Here is a 15,757-nt window from a genome sequence, read left to right on the forward strand (position 1 = left end):
GGTCACTTCCCAGTGAGTAAGAATTTTTGTCTAATTTCTGATTATTATCTTTGCCTTTGTGAATAGTGCAAATGATTAGAAAGATCATCCTTGGAAATCAACTAGTAACCTCTCTTTCTGTGAGATCTGCTCTTCAGAAGAGGAATAGGAGAATATTTAGGAGCAGAGCTGGGCACTACACACACCTCCCTTCAATCCTAGCTCTGATAGTGGCCAGCTGTGAGACCTTAGCAAGTCCCAGGGGCCTAACTCTTCTGAGCTTCAGTCTGTAAAATGTGGATGCTGGTACCTAATTCATTATTCTCTTAACAAGATTAGCACAATGCCCAGCACACTGGTGCTCAATGTGTGTTAGCAATTATCAATCAAGTATGCTTTAGGGAGGTAATGCAGTCAGGGGCAGGTGAGTGTGAAATCCAGTCCCCTTCTTCATCTTATTGTATAGGCAGTATCTCATAATGGCAATGAGAGCTCTATTGCCAGGCTAAGGAGGCTTAAATATGGGCCTGGTGTATACATAACGGGGCACCTACCTCAAAAAGTGCAGGGGAGTTTGAATGAGTCAATCCATGCAAAAGGCTTGGAGCGTGCCTGGCACCTAGGTGGCCATCTTGATAACCACAAAGATTTACTGAGCACTTGCTCTGGGGTCAGGCTTTGGGGACAGACAGTGATGAGGCCAAGTCTCAGCCCCCTGGGAAACACATTCCGGCGGGAAAGACAGGCTCAAACAGGGAAACTGTGGCAAATGATACCAGCGAGGGCTAGGTCCCTGACACCAAGGAAACCCAAGGAAGCATTTAGCTTAAGCGGTGACAATATCCCTCTCCTCAGATGCCAAGGTCAAGGCGAGCCGCGGCAACACCATCTCCCCAGACACACACGCAAAATCGGCCCTTCTCTGGGAAAGGGCAGGGGCTGAAGGGTGAGGCGGGGTGGGCGGCGGCTGGAAAAAGTGAAATTTCCTCTCCTCCTAAAATAAGTCATTGGAGCGAGGAGAGCGAGCGCTATCTCGGTAGGCTGTGGGCGAGGTGCAGGGGCGGCGGGGGCACGCTCCGGGTCCGCCAGGAGGGGAGGGATCGGAAGGGGAAGCGGGGAGGGAAAGGTGGGTGGGAGGCGCGGGGAGCGCGTTCCAGGGCTGCTGCTCGCGGGTGGCCGCAGCCCGGTGCTGGGACTCGCGCGGCTCCTCCTCTTAGCCCCCCACCCCTTCCTCCTCTTTCCTCCTCCTCCTTCCTCCTCCTCCTCCTCCTCCTTCTTCTCCTCCTTCTCGGCCGGGAGGAGGCAGGGCTGGATCCCTCAGCCGCCGCCGCTCCTCCTCCTGGCAGGCCGGCCGCCGAGTCAGCTGACGCCGGCGCTCCAGCCTCGCCTCCCCGCGCCGCGCTCTGCGCTCCCCGAAAGTGGCTGCAAGCCGGCCGCCCACTGTCAGGGTTGGGGGGACAGAGAAAGTGATGTGCGCCTTCTAAAGCCTCGCCCAGCGCCGCCGAAGCAGCTTCACCTCTCCAACTTTCTCCCACCGACTGCTTGTCTTGACCCTGCCCTCCACCCTCCCCAAAGCCACTTCGGGTGCGCGCTCTTGGGTAAAGGGGGGTCACCGGCTGTCTGGGATGGCTTCCAATTTTAATGACATAGTGAAGCAAGGGTACGTGAGGATCCGGAGCAGACGCCTCGGGGTGAGTATCGATCCTCTCCGTGTTGCTGTTCGCCGGTTCGATTGTCTCTCTCCTGAGCCAGCATCCCTGGAGGGTGGACGGAGAGTCCCCGGCCGCGCGCCGGAGAATTGCGCGGTGGCTTTCTCAGCCGAAACCCGCGTCTCCGGGGCTGTCACTGTAAGGCCAGCGTCTAGGTATGTAATGGATCTATCTTTATCTCTTGGATGACTTGGCTTTCTGATGGTGGCCGCGTGTTGGGCTTCAGTAGCCACTGGAGCCCATCTACTCGAAATAAATATTTCTCGGTAGCCATGGAAGTTGGAGCTGAGAAGCCCGGGCGGGGGTGCCTGCCGGATGCCCCCGGTTCCCCTCTTTTCCCACTCGCCGCCAACTTAACTTTTCCGGGAAATGGATCGGCTGGTTGAGAAAGAGGACACGCATACTCGGTGTGAACGAGGTCACGAACCCTCTGACCCCAGGGAGAGATTTCTGCCAAGCGTAAAGTGTCTTTGGACTCCCCCACCTCTGTCCCAGGTGTCGTGGCAAAGGCGGTGCGGGCTGGCCCTGGTCCGGGCCAACTTGGGTAGATACTTGAATCTGGATTTTCCCTGGTTCGAAGCCGGGGTGGTGGATTTCTGTTGCTGGAACACACCCTGGAGGTCCACGGAAGGGTTATTTACGTGGAACCTAATACCTGGCATAGCGCAAGTGCTCCCTACGTATGTCCTGAAAGGAAGAATGAATGAATCTTAGGGCACTTGGGACAGATGTTGACACAGGCTAGTTCCTTCCTTAAAACTCCCTCTCTTTCGCCCGTTTCTCTCTTGGCTCCTCGCTGGAGGAGGCTTCCAGAGAGAACCCACGCTTCCTCTCCTTGGGCCTGAATGATGGTGAAAGAATTCTTGAGGGAGAGGGAAGATACTGGAATGATTTTTTTATTTCCTAGAAATTTCAAACTAGGTCCCTCATTTCTCTTTGCCTCCTATCAAGTGTTGTCGCTGTTTTAGTTGATCCTGTGCGTTTGGACATAGGGGGTGAAAAGTGGGGGTGGGGAGGGTGGGGGTGGGTGGAGAAAATATCCTTTGGTGTAATGCCCAAAATAAGTATAATGTCAGTAATCGTGTGGAATGCCGCTGTTGATAATGAGTGATAAATTGAATAGCTTTCTCTAGAAATATGTGTCATTTGGCATCTTTCTCTTACTTGGTCTTTGGACTGTTTTAATGTGCCAGATACTTTTACTGAAAACTGAAAAGAAATTTCACAGTAGTAAACTCAGCTAGGGAGGGAAGCCCTGTGGGGAGGAACATCCGCAATTATTATAAAACTCTTGCCCAATTCGTTTTGGTCTTTTTCTTTTCTTTTCTTTTCTTTTCCCCTGCTGGTGACCATGTTTTAGCAATTATGTCCTGTGTTATTGTGAATATATACATATGTAATTAGGGAGAAATGTAACAGAACTCACCATTTCCATCAGCTCTGCCAAAGTTTCCTTGGTTTTCTCTTCTGCTATGCAAATATTCTCATCTGCAAGAGCACCCATTGTTGGGGGTACTTTACTGAGTGACTCCCATGTAAGGGGCAAACAATAATGGGAACTTTCTATTTTTGGTATGCTTATAGGCTGGCCAAGTGTTACAATTTTAAGGGGAGTAAGTTAAAAAAAAAACAACCCAGCATTCTAATTTAGCTTCACTCCATCATGTCAACGGAAGGCATTGGTACGAGACATCCATTCTGTGTTAGGGAGCATTCCAATGGGAAGAGGACATGCATTATTAATGCACAAAATATGAATTATTCATAAGGATCAGAGTTTATGCCAAATTGTGACACATGGTAATTTATTTGAAAAACTGGTTACCATCACTTTCTTGTTTGTGGTAACTGAGATTATTTTTTCTAGATTATTACAATTGACACAACATAGCCCTATGTGTGTGCCAACATTTATGGACAGATATTTGAAGCAGAAGGAACAGAAATACAGTTTAGTTTGTATTTGTTTTATATTTTACAGCATTTTGGATGCTAGTGAGCAGTATACTTTCTCAAGATTTATTCTTTTTGTCTGTGTTCACATTCAGACTTCAGAGTATCTATTGAATTATGGTTATTGCTCATGGAGAGAAAAGGTCAAAAATATGATCAAATAAATCTGGTCTTATTTGTTAGCATTGGATTTCTCACCAGTTAGTTTTTAAAATATTCTTATGGTATAATTTACAAAAGAGGCTGATTACATAGTTGCCAGAACACAGTGCAAACCAAAGTTTTAATGGAGGCTGCAAATATTGGTTAAGGATTCTGTAGGGAATTGGCATGGGGACCCTATGTCCACAGTAAGGAATTTTAGTGGTATTAGTCTAGGCTACATATGGCCTAGAACAGCATGCGACCTGTATATTCTAGGAATATGTGCAAGTCTCAAAGAGAGGTAGGGCATTTATTTTGTCTAGCACAGAGTAGGCACTTGGTAAGTTCATGTTGAAATATGCACTGAACTATATAGTGCATGGATGCTCTTGCCGTTTATAACCTTTAGGAACTAATACAACAGCATTTTTATTAATGGAATCCAAACCATGTTTGGGAGGGTTTATAATTAAATACAAAAACATTTCATGGTAAGCAGCTGTTCCTTGTGCCAAGGAATAAATGCTTCTTCAGATTTGGAGAAAGAGGAGAAGGGAACGCATTCTGCTTCTATTGCTTGTTGACCTTTGACCTTTCTTGGCCTCAGTTTTCTAGTCTGTACAATGAACACTATTTAATGATGTTCTTGGGAGCATTAAATAAGATATTTGTGAAAATGCAATGAAAGTCTAGAACATTGATTCTGCTTGTATCATTTTCTTTAATCAAAGATGAATTAGGATTAGTAGAGAGATATAGGAATTATCTATTTCCTTCTCTTTCTATGTAGAAATGTACAAAGGCATAAATGTTTATGCAGTGCCACATTTTTTCAATGGATGAAACTTTTACAAATTATATACATATATGTGTATGTATGTGTATTTTTATACATAGGAATAAATATATACATACAACATATGTACATATTTTATAATATATAATATACATATACATTTATATATGTGATTTTTTAACAGGACGGGAAACATTCTAAAAACATTGCCATTCAAATGGGTCACAGATAAGTGATCACCTTCATTTGAAATCCTAAAGAGTTTAAATGATTAAGCAATCAAATATGTATAGATTTATTCTCTTCTTTAAACATCAAAAAGCTTAATGAAATACAGTTCATTTAACTCAAAAGTTTCAGTATCTTCACATCTGTATTCCCCAGCTTAATCCCCATTGGTTCCTGGAGGTCTCCAGCTGTGCCCTGGGTACTGAATTTGTTCAGGAATGTCGACGTTACTATTTGGGGGTCTGGGGGAAGGAGGGGAGCAGCTGTCTATAATTATTTGACTAATCCACTAAACGCACTAAAAATTTCTTTTTAGGGAAGAGGCAAATCAGGCAATTTGTAAAACATTAACCGGCTGAATGTGTGACTTAGATGGCATCATATAACAATTCTCACTTCGTTTCTTTCCTTGCAGTGGAGATGATTTTCCAATCAATCATTGTCATGGCTTGCCCACAAGGCAAGTTTCAGAATGGAAACTCGGGTCTATTTATCTACGCACAATCTCTCAGTTACTTCACTTTAACTGACATTTCTGTGCTCTTGTCTACCAAGGACTTAGCAGCTTGGACCTCTTTTCTGACCTCCACTCATGTAAATTCTCCTGTCTATCCCACATCTCCACTTGGATGACTCACAGACCTGCTTCTCCTAGAGTCCTCTCCATCTTAGCCACTAGAGGTCCCAGCATTTTGCTTGCGAAGGTAAAAATCACAAGCAAACCTTGGTGTCATTTCACTCTTCTCCCCTCATCTCCCACCCCTACAGGCAGTCCATCAGGAGATCTTGTGGGCTGTATCTTTGAAATATATCTAGAATCCGGCTGTCACCTCACACTGTCCACTGCTACCACCCTTGTCCAAACCCTCCTCATCTCCTCCCTGTAACATTGCAACAGTCTTCTCATTTGACTTCCCGCCTACACTCTTGCTCCAACCAGTGCCTTCTCAATACAGTAAAGTGTTCCTTTGGAAATGTAAGAAAGGTCATGTCACCTGGCTGCTGAAGCTGTCAGAGGCGTGTGAACCAGAGCAACTCCATCTTGAATAGGAGCTGGGTAAAACAAGACTGAAACCTACTGGGCTGCATTCCCAGACGGTTAAGGCATTCTAAGTTACAGGATGAGACAGGAGGTCGGCACAAGATACAGGTCATAAAGACCTTGCTGATAAAACAGGTTACAGTAAAGAAGGCGGCCAAAACCCACCAAAACCAAGACGGCGACAAGAGTGACCTCTGGTTTTCCTCACTGCTACATGGCGCTACCCCCACCAGTGCTATGACAGTTTACAAATGCCATGGCAATGTCAGGAAGTTACCCTATATGGTCTGAAAAGGGGAGGCATGAATAATCCATCCCTTTTTAGCATATCATCAAGAAATAACCATAAAAATGGGCAACCAGCAGCCCTCAGGGCTGCTCCGTCTATGGAGTAGCCATTCTTTATTCCTTTACTTTCCTAATAAACTTGCTTTCACTTTACAGACTTGCCCTGAAATCTTTGATGTGAGAGATCCAAGAACCCTCTCTTGGGGTCTGGATGAGGACCCCTGTCTGGTAACAAAACCCTTGGTGACTTTCCATATACTGCAGAGAAGTCTTACAATGGGCCATGAGGCCCTATGCTGCCCCAGAACCCTTTCGTTTACTGTTTTCTCTGCTTGGAATGCTGTTTCCCCAGTTACCTCCTCCTGGCTTGCTCTCTCACCTCCCTCAGCCTTTTCGCAGCTCCTACCCTCTCAATGAGGCCTTTAAGGCCTCTATCTATCTATCTATCTATTTATCTATCTATCTATCTATCATCATCATCATTATCTATCTATCATCATCATCATCATTATCTATCTATCTATCTATCATCATCATCATCATCATCATTATCTATCTATCTATCATCATCATCATCATTATCTATCTATCTATCATCATCATCTATCTATCTATCTATCTATCATCATCTATCTATCTACCTATCTATCATCATCATCATCATCTATCTCTCTATCTATCATCATCATCATTATCTATCTATCTATCTATCTATCTATCATCATCTATCTATCTATCATCATCATCATCATCATCTATCTATCTATCTATCTATCATCATCATCATCATCATTATCTATCTATCTATCTATCTATCATCATCATCATCATCTATCTATCTATCATCATCGTCATCATCATTATCTATCTATCTATCATCTATCTATCATCATCTATCTATCTATCTATCATCATCATCATCTATCTATCTATCATCATCATCATCATCATTATCTATCTGTCTATCATCATCATCATCATTATCTATCTATCTATCTATCTATCATCATCATCATCATTATTATCTATCTATCTATCATCATCATCATCATCATTATCTATCTATCTGTCATCATCATCATCATTATCTATCTATCTATCTATCTATCATCATCATCATATTATCTATCTATCTATCATCATCATCATCATCATTATCTATCTATCATCATCGTCATCATCATTATCTATCTATCTATCTATCTATCTATCTATCTATCTATCTATCATCTATCTATCATCATCTATCTATCTATCTATCTATCATCATCATCATCATCTATCTATCTATCTATCATCATCATCATCATTATCTATCTATCTATCATCATCATCATCATTATCTATCTATCTATCATCATCATCTATCTATCTATCTATCTATCATCATCTATCTATCTACCTATCTATCATCATCATCATCATCTATCTCTCTATCTATCATCATCATCATTATCTATCTATCTATCTATCATCATCTATCTATCTATCTATCTATCATCATCATCATCATCATCTATCTCTCTATCTATCTATCTATCTATCTATCATCATCATCATCATCATTATCTATCTATCTATCTATTTTTTTTTTGGCGGAATCTTGCTCTGTTTTCCAGGCTAGAGTGTAGTGGCGTGATCTCAGCTCACTGCAGCCTCTGCCTCCTGGGTTCAAGCAATTCTCCTGTCTCAGCCTCCTAAGTAGCTGGGATTACAGGCATGCACCACCATACCTAGCTAATTTTTATATTTTTAGTAGAGATGGGATTTCACCATGTTGGCCAGGCTGGTCTCGAACTCCTGACCTCAAGATCCACAAGCCTCAGCCTCCTAAAAGTGCTGGGATTACAGGTGTGAGCCACTGCGCCCGGCCTCAGACCACTCTATTTTATTTCTTCTCCCTCTCCTTTCCTTCTTTCCCTGCCCCTTTTTCTTCCTAGACTTATTACCCTCTCCTTCATTTATCTTCGTATTGCCTATGTACTGCCAAGGGCATGTGAGGCTCCTTGAGGGCTGGGGCTTGTTTCTCTCTTCTTTAATCATAGCTATCCCCCAGTGCCTAGTACAGGGCCCAGCACAGAGTGGGCATTTGATGCAGATTTGTGGAATAAATTAATGACCCCATCACTGTGTAGTAGCTTAAGAGCATAGGCTCTGACATGGGACTGTGTTAAAATCCCAACTCACTGGCTGGTTATGTGACTTCTGGTGCGTTATTTAATATTTATAAGCCTCTATCTTCTGTAAAAATATGGAGACTCTTACTACTCACCTAATAGATGATGATCATAAAGAGCTTAACACAATGCTTGACACAGTAAAAACCCAATTAATGTTTATTAGGGCTCTCACTCCTTCTTCCAGTGTGGTTAGAGACAATGACACTTAACTGGTTATTATTTCACTGTTTCTACTGCAATTGTTCTTATCCTCAAAGAACTTGTTTTTTAGTTAGGAAAACAAACTTAGCACAAGTACCAAATGTTGCTTGGCATTGATGGTTGATACAGAAGGAATTTATAAGATTTCGCCTTTATAAGATCTTTTATGATTCTACACAAATGGTAGAGATATAAAATAAGGAGAAATGCCTCTTCATGTAACTTCAATTCGAGTGAATTCACTGGACTAGGAGGTATTTTTGTTAACTTGGGGACTGTTTTCTTTTGTGGCAGAGAAGAAATTTTAAAAATTGGTCAGCTCACGTCCAGGTTTTAAAAATAAACATTTTCTAATTCTTTCATTTTATAGTTTCGCCTGACTGGGTATGGCACAAACGCTTTCATGTTTCATTTGAGGTTTTTAGATTTTGATGTTCAGGAATCCATGCATTTTTTATGGTACCATGACAAAGTCATAGCCATAATATGAAAATTATACAAATAGAATAAACTCATATACTCCTTTTTTTTCCTTTTGAGATGTAGTCTCGCTCTGCTGCCCAGGCTGGAATGCCCAGGTGTGATCTTGGCTCACTGCAGCCTCCATCTCCCAGGTTCAATCAATTCTCCTGCCTCAGCCTCCTGAGTAGCTGGGACTACAGGCACGTGTCACCACAGCTGGCTAATTTTGGTATTTTTAGTAGAGACAGGGTTTCACTATGTTGGCCAGGCTGGCCTTGTCCGCCTGACTTCTGGTGATCCACCCATCTCAGCCTCCCAAAGTGCTGGGATTACAGGCGTGAGCCACCGTGCCCGGCCTCATCCACCGCGCCCGGCCTCATCATATGCTATTGTTATTTAAGTATATGTAAGCACATGCCCATATATGCACATATGAACTCGTGCAACTATTCAGTAAGATATGTGAAGTTTAGTTACTCTTTAAGAACAAGATGCTTTGGGATAACTTTATCACTAGGGAAATTTATGGCCAGATAGACTGCGTATATATACATGCATCAGTCAGGACGACTCAATTATTTTGGCTTCATTTGAATCAGCTTCATTGACATGGTTTCCATGTCAGAAGGGCTTTCCAGCTGGTATTTCAGTCATCTTCATCTGATTGTCCATGTGGATGAGAAGATTAATTGTGCATAAAGTCAGCCTTTACATCATCATCCCCAAAACTGATTTAAGCAAAGAGTGGCCAATTTAGTGACTTTGTATATAGACATAAACCAAATTAGTAATACGATTATCCCCACATCTGCCAATGTATTTTTGAAATCATATTTATTAGAAGACTAGAAATATTTATTTTTAGAGCAGCTTTGTAATTTTTGTGGGGAATTGTTTGGTATTTTAAGAACTTAGTTTTCATTGGAATATATTTTGTTTCATTTATTTTATCATTCCTCAAATATTTCTTGAGTACCTATTAGTGTTAACCACCTTAAATAAGGCAGATACAATCACCATCCTCAAGGAGTTGACAATTTAATTTTGGATTTGTATTATTAACAAGAGATTAATGTATTCACTATAGTTAAAGAGGAATTCATCTGAGTAACAGGTCAAATATTGAAGTGAAAAGATGCCTGAGGATATTTTTCTATTCTATTTTTGTGAAATGAGGAAGGGCAAATTTGATTTTTCTCTTACTCTAGGAATTTGATCCTAGTGGGGTGGGAATTAAACCTTTGGAGATTCTAAGCCTTGAAGAGATTATGGTGCGACCCCCCGTTCCTGTGAAATTCAAAATAAAATTGTGAGTTTAGAAATGCCACATGATATATGTGAATGTTTAAATTAAAATAGCTTCTTTCTAGAATGCAGATGGCTACATTTTGGATAAGTATTTGGAAGCTGATTTTTGCAGAGCAGTTGTGGGGGCTGCCTTTATTTCACTAGTGTTCTCACCCTCTGTTTATGCCCTGGATCCCAGAGAACAAAATTGTTAACTGTGTGTCTTGTGTTCTTAAGCCGAGTTGTTAACTAGGCTCCAGTGAGAGGATGCAGGTGACTTTTCTGAGACAATGCTTTGCAGCTTGTATGAGATTCTTACAGAAGTCTGATCCTCCCTACCCCAGCCTCTCCCACTTTCCACCTGCTATGCCTTCTAAAAGATTAACATCAGGTTGGGCACGGTGGCTCACGTCTGTAATCCCAGTGTAATCCCAGCACTTTGGGAGGCCGAGGCGGGTTGATCACCTGAGGTCAGGAGTTCCAGACCAGCCTGGCCAGCATGGTGAAACCCTGTCTCTACTAAAAATACAAAAATTAGCTGGGCATGGTGGCAGGCACCTGTAATCCCAGCTACTTAGGGGGCTGAGGCAGGAGAATCCCTTGAACCCAGGAGGTGGAGGTTGCAGTGAGCCGAGATTGCGCCACTGCACTCCAGCCTGGGGAACAAGAGCGAGACTTCATCTCAAAAAAAAAAAAAAAAAGGAAAGAAAGTTAAGATCAATATTTCATTATTTTGATTGAAGTTTTATTTTTAGATAATTGTTATGTTCATATGTAGTTGTAAGAAATAATATGGAGAGATATTCCATGCCCTTTACCCACTTTCCCCCCAATGGTAACATCTTTCAAATTTGTAGGACAGTATAACAACCAATATATTGACAATGATACAATTAAGATATAGAACATTTCATTCCCTGGAGGATCCTTCACAGTCTTCTTATATAGCTGCCTCTCCTGCCCCTGTCCTCCATATCCCTAATCCCCTGACAACCACTAATCTGTTTTCCTTTTGTCATTTCAAGAATATTATGTAAATGGAGTCCAGGCTTGGTGGCTCGTTCCTGTCATCCCAGGACTTTGGGAGACCAAGGCAGAAGGGCCACTTGAGCCCAGAAGTTTGAGACTGGTCTCAGGCAACATAGTGAGACTGTCTCTACAAAAAATAAAAATAGAAAATTAGCCAGCTCTGGTGGTACACGCCTGTAGTGCTGGTTATTTGAGAGGCTGAAGTGGGAGGATCACTTGAGCCTGGGAGGTTGAGGCTGCAGTGAACCGTGATCATACTACTATACTTCAGCCTGAATGATAGAGCAAGATGAGACTCTGTCTCAGAATTTTTTAAAAAAGAATATTATGTAGGCCGGGTGTGGTGGCTCACGCCTGTAATCCCAGCACTTTGGGAGGCTGAGGCGGGCAGATCACAAGGTCAGGAGTTGGTGACCAGCCTGATCAACGTGGTGAAACCCCGTCTCTACTAAAAATACAAAAATTAGTCGGGCATGGTGGAGAGCTACTCAGGAGGCTGAGGCAGGAGAATCACTTGAACCCGGATGGCAGAGGTTGCAGTGAGCGGCGGAGATTGCAGTGAGCTGAGATCGTGCCATTGCACTCCAGCCTGGGTGACAAGAGTGAGACTCCATCTCAAAAAAAAAAAAAGAGAATATAATGTAAAAGAACCACACAGTATGTAATGTTTGGGGATTGGCTTTTTTAAAACTCAATATAATCCCCCGAGATTCGTTCAGGTTGTTGTGTGTATAAGTTTGTTCTTTTTTCTTGCTGAGTAGTGTTCCGTGGTGTGTATGTACCATAGGTACCGTAGTTTGTTTAGACACTCACCTGTTGAAGGACATGGGTTGTTTTTGGTTTTCGGCTATCATGAATAAAGCTGATATACTCATATAAGCATTTGTGTAGAGGTTTTCATGTGAACATAAGTTTTCATGCCTCCAAGCAAATGTCCAGGAGTGCAATTGCTGGGTTGTAGAGTAGTTGTGTCTAGTTTTTAAAGAAACTGCTGAACCATTTTCTCACAGGAGTTGTACCATTTTACATTCACATCAGCAACGTGTGAGTGAATCAGTTTTTCTGCATCTTTGCCAGCATTTGGTGTCATCACTGTGTTTTATCTTAGCCATTCTTCTAGCTGTGTCATGGTATCTTATTGTGGTTTTAATTTGCATTTTTGTAAGGTGTAGCAATGTTGAGCATCTTTTCATGTTCCTGTTTGCCATCCATTTCAGTAAAATGCCTGGATTGCTTATTTTTTAACGGTTGAGTTTTGAAAGTTCTTCATATATTCTAGACATCAATCCCTTTTAGATAAGTGGTTTGCAAGTATCTTCTCTCAGTCTTGTTTTTCCAGCCTAATATCCTGAAGATGTTTCAATTTTTTTTGTAAGTTTTATAGTTTTATCTTTTATATTTAAGTCCATCATCCATTTTGAGTAATTTTTGTATAAGGTGTGCATTTCAGGTCAAGGTTATGCCTATGGATGTGCAGTTACTCCAGCACTTTTTTGAAAAGGTTGTCTTTTTTTCATTGAGCATTTTTATGTGTGTCTTTACCTGGTTCCTCTATTCTGTTCCATTGTTCTATATGCCTTATGTATGTACAGTGATATGTCTACATATGTCTGTATTTGTAACTACACAATAAGTCTTGAAATAGGGCACACAGATCCCTCTCAGTTTATTCTTTTTCAAAACTGTTTTAGCTATTCTAGTTCCTTTGCCTTTTAATATAAATTTTAAAATAATGCCTGTAACTACCAGAAATCTTTCTGGGATACTTTCTCATTACACACACACACACACACACACACACACACACACATGATTTAATTGGTGCATTAGTTTTTTTTGTGGTGGAAATAGCAGAAGTTTGAGACTCACACTTTAGTTTGGGTCTCAGCTTGGCTGCTTATTGGCTTTGTAGCCTTAGGGAAAATTGCTTATTCTTTCTGATCTTTACCTTACTTATATATGAAAAATGAGGATAATATACGAAAGATGAATATACCAGGCTCTTAATCCTGTGCCTGACTCACGGTAGAAACTCAGTGAGTCATACTATTGATTTTTATTTTTTATTGGTAAGAGGTTGAAATGATATTTTTAGTTTATTGTCTGTAAGAACCATGGCCTGGTGGAAATTAATTCTCTCATATTCCAGTGGAAGAGTCATGTTTTTGATAATAAAAAAATAAGGTTGCATTCTATCTTCCTCTTGATGTTGACTTCTGTGATATATTTTTGTAATATTGGGTTTATTTAGGAGCCTCCAGTGAAATCCTATCTTAGAACATAAAGACTTGAATGTATTAGCCAAAATGGCAGACCTTTGATTATAAGACTGGCCACAGTATTTTTGCCTATTAACTCTAACAGCTTTGTCCAAATGTGAGATTTATATGTCTGGAGAGATAATTTTAGGGTAGTAAACAACATTCAATCATAAAATGAGAAAAAAGTATTATTTATTGTCCAACATAACTCAAAAAGTTGGTGACTACTAGGGCTTTTCCTAGAGATGACCATCCTGACTTAGGTGCGGAGTGTTCAGCTCACAGCATCATGTTTCATTGCATTGATTAACTTTATATTATGATAAATTTGACATTTTCTCTCAAGTGATACTGGTTTCCAATATCAGATAAGAATGTGTACTTCCTCTTTAAATAAAGCTTATTTATTTAAAAAAGCAAAGTAACTTAATGTTAACTTACAGTGCAGGTATTATATGATCATGCAGTGGCAAAAATTTTGGAGGTAGGTGGTGGTACATAGATGCAGTGCAAATCCAAAGGGTACAGGACTGAAGTTTGGGAAACTGCAGACCAGTGTACTTATTTTTTAAAATAGGTTTTCTAAAATTTCTTTACTTACAGCTGCCAAATGTCATCATTTTATATAAATAACTTAAAAATTAGGTGCTTAGGGAAAAAACTCCCATGTACCCAATACCATCCTCTTACAAAACTTTCCTCTGATATCACCATGTATATGTCACTTCTCACCCCCCAAAAACTGTACAACCTTATTTTGGTTTTGCCCAAGCGCTTATTTTTTCTTCCCTTCATTCAGATGTACAATGGATACTGCTGTGATTAACAGAAAGAGAAACTAGCAAGTCTCGTCAATGGACTAACTCTTTTATTTAATACAAGTTTCTGTGTTTAGAAGAGCAATTCAACTCTTAGAATTCATTTTATTATCTTAACACCATACAGTCATTCAATAAAAGAAATTTATTTTCCAAACTTTTAAGAAATCATACTTCTTTGAATCCCCTAGCAAAATTGACTCTTTATACTAATTTCTTGGTTTCCAGCTTTCTGTTTACCAAAGTGCAGATATTTTGGCTAATCTGTGTAAGAGCCACTTTTTGAGTGTGGATTCCATTCCACCAGCAGTGGCCTCAAATCTGGAAGTTATCACGAACCTAGTCTAATCTTCAGCATCCATTAATTCAGTGTGGTGTAAAGTGAGATTGGATAGCAGCCTTTCCCAGATAATTTGTCCTCTTGGAGAAGTCTTCACTGGTTTGAATCCATCTTCTCCATTTACTGGCTGCTCTTATGTCTGATTTTCTCCTGGCTGGCTGTCTCTCGGCATCCATATTCCTTCCTTAGAATGACTTGCCTTGACTACAACATTTAAGTTGACTCCTCACATCCTTCTAGAACGTCACCTACTTTACATTCATGTATAGTACTTAACAATTTTTTTTTTATTTTGTGCCATTTATTTCTCTTCTCTTTCTGTTTCTCTGTTTCTATATACATTTTTTTCTTGTTTGTTTTTCTTCTGTAAGACAGGGAATGAACAAGATAGCCAAGTCCCTGGCCTCATAGAACTTACTCTAAGAGACATAAGTTTTATCTTACATATATTATTTGGTTATGTATTTTTCCTTCCCTCCTTCCTTCCTTCCTTCCCTCCCTCCCTCCTTCCATCCTCCCTCCCTCCCTTCCATATATTATTTGCTTATGTGCTTTTCCTCCCTCCCTCCCTCTTTCCCTCCCCCTTCCCTCCCTCCCCTCCCCTCCCTCCCCTCCTCCCTCCCTCCCTCCCTTCCTTTCTTCCTTCCTTCCTTTCTTCCTTTTATTATTAAATATGTGCATGAAGTAGGTGTTATGTTATGCCCATTTTACAAATTATTTACATCTTACAGTAAGTTCTCTGAGGCCAGGGACTTTGGCTATCTTGTTCCCTGCTGTATCCCCAGGTCGTAGTCCTTAGTAAATTCTCAATATTTATTGAATGAATGGATGAATGGTTTTACTTCCTGTCAGAAGAATGGAATGGTGTATTCAGATGTAAGAAGACAAATAGAAAACTGTGCCTATATCCCATCTCATTTTGCAGTAGATTCTTTTCTGAACAGTAGAACATTTTAGAATTTCTCATAGTTGTTTATATATAATCTGCAAATTCATCATCAGGAAATACAGCAATTAATACCAAAGGTTTGGATTTACTC

General features: G+C 40.9%; 1 protein-coding gene across 2 annotated transcripts in view; it reads left to right on the forward strand.

Moving 5' to 3' along the window:
* The first annotated feature begins 1,107 nt into the window (after window positions 1-1,107).
* DOK5 (docking protein 5) overlaps window positions 1,108-15,757 on the forward strand; it is a 177,822-nt gene continuing 163,172 nt past the window's right edge. The window contains exon 1 of one of the 2 annotated variants that reach the window (XM_024239137.3): window positions 1,108-1,670. In XM_024239137.3, coding sequence (XP_024094905.1) covers window positions 1,605-1,670 — 66 coding nt within the window. In that variant the 5' untranslated portion in view covers window positions 1,108-1,604. Of the gene's footprint in view, window positions 1,671-1,733; window positions 1,844-15,757 lie in introns of those variants that run through there. The other variant, XM_054541883.1, reaches the window with a different exon arrangement.

The sequence above is a fragment of the Pongo abelii genome, chromosome 21 (assembly GCF_028885655.2).
Source record: "Pongo abelii isolate AG06213 chromosome 21, NHGRI_mPonAbe1-v2.0_pri, whole genome shotgun sequence".
Taxonomy (NCBI): domain Eukaryota; kingdom Metazoa; phylum Chordata; class Mammalia; order Primates; family Hominidae; genus Pongo; species Pongo abelii.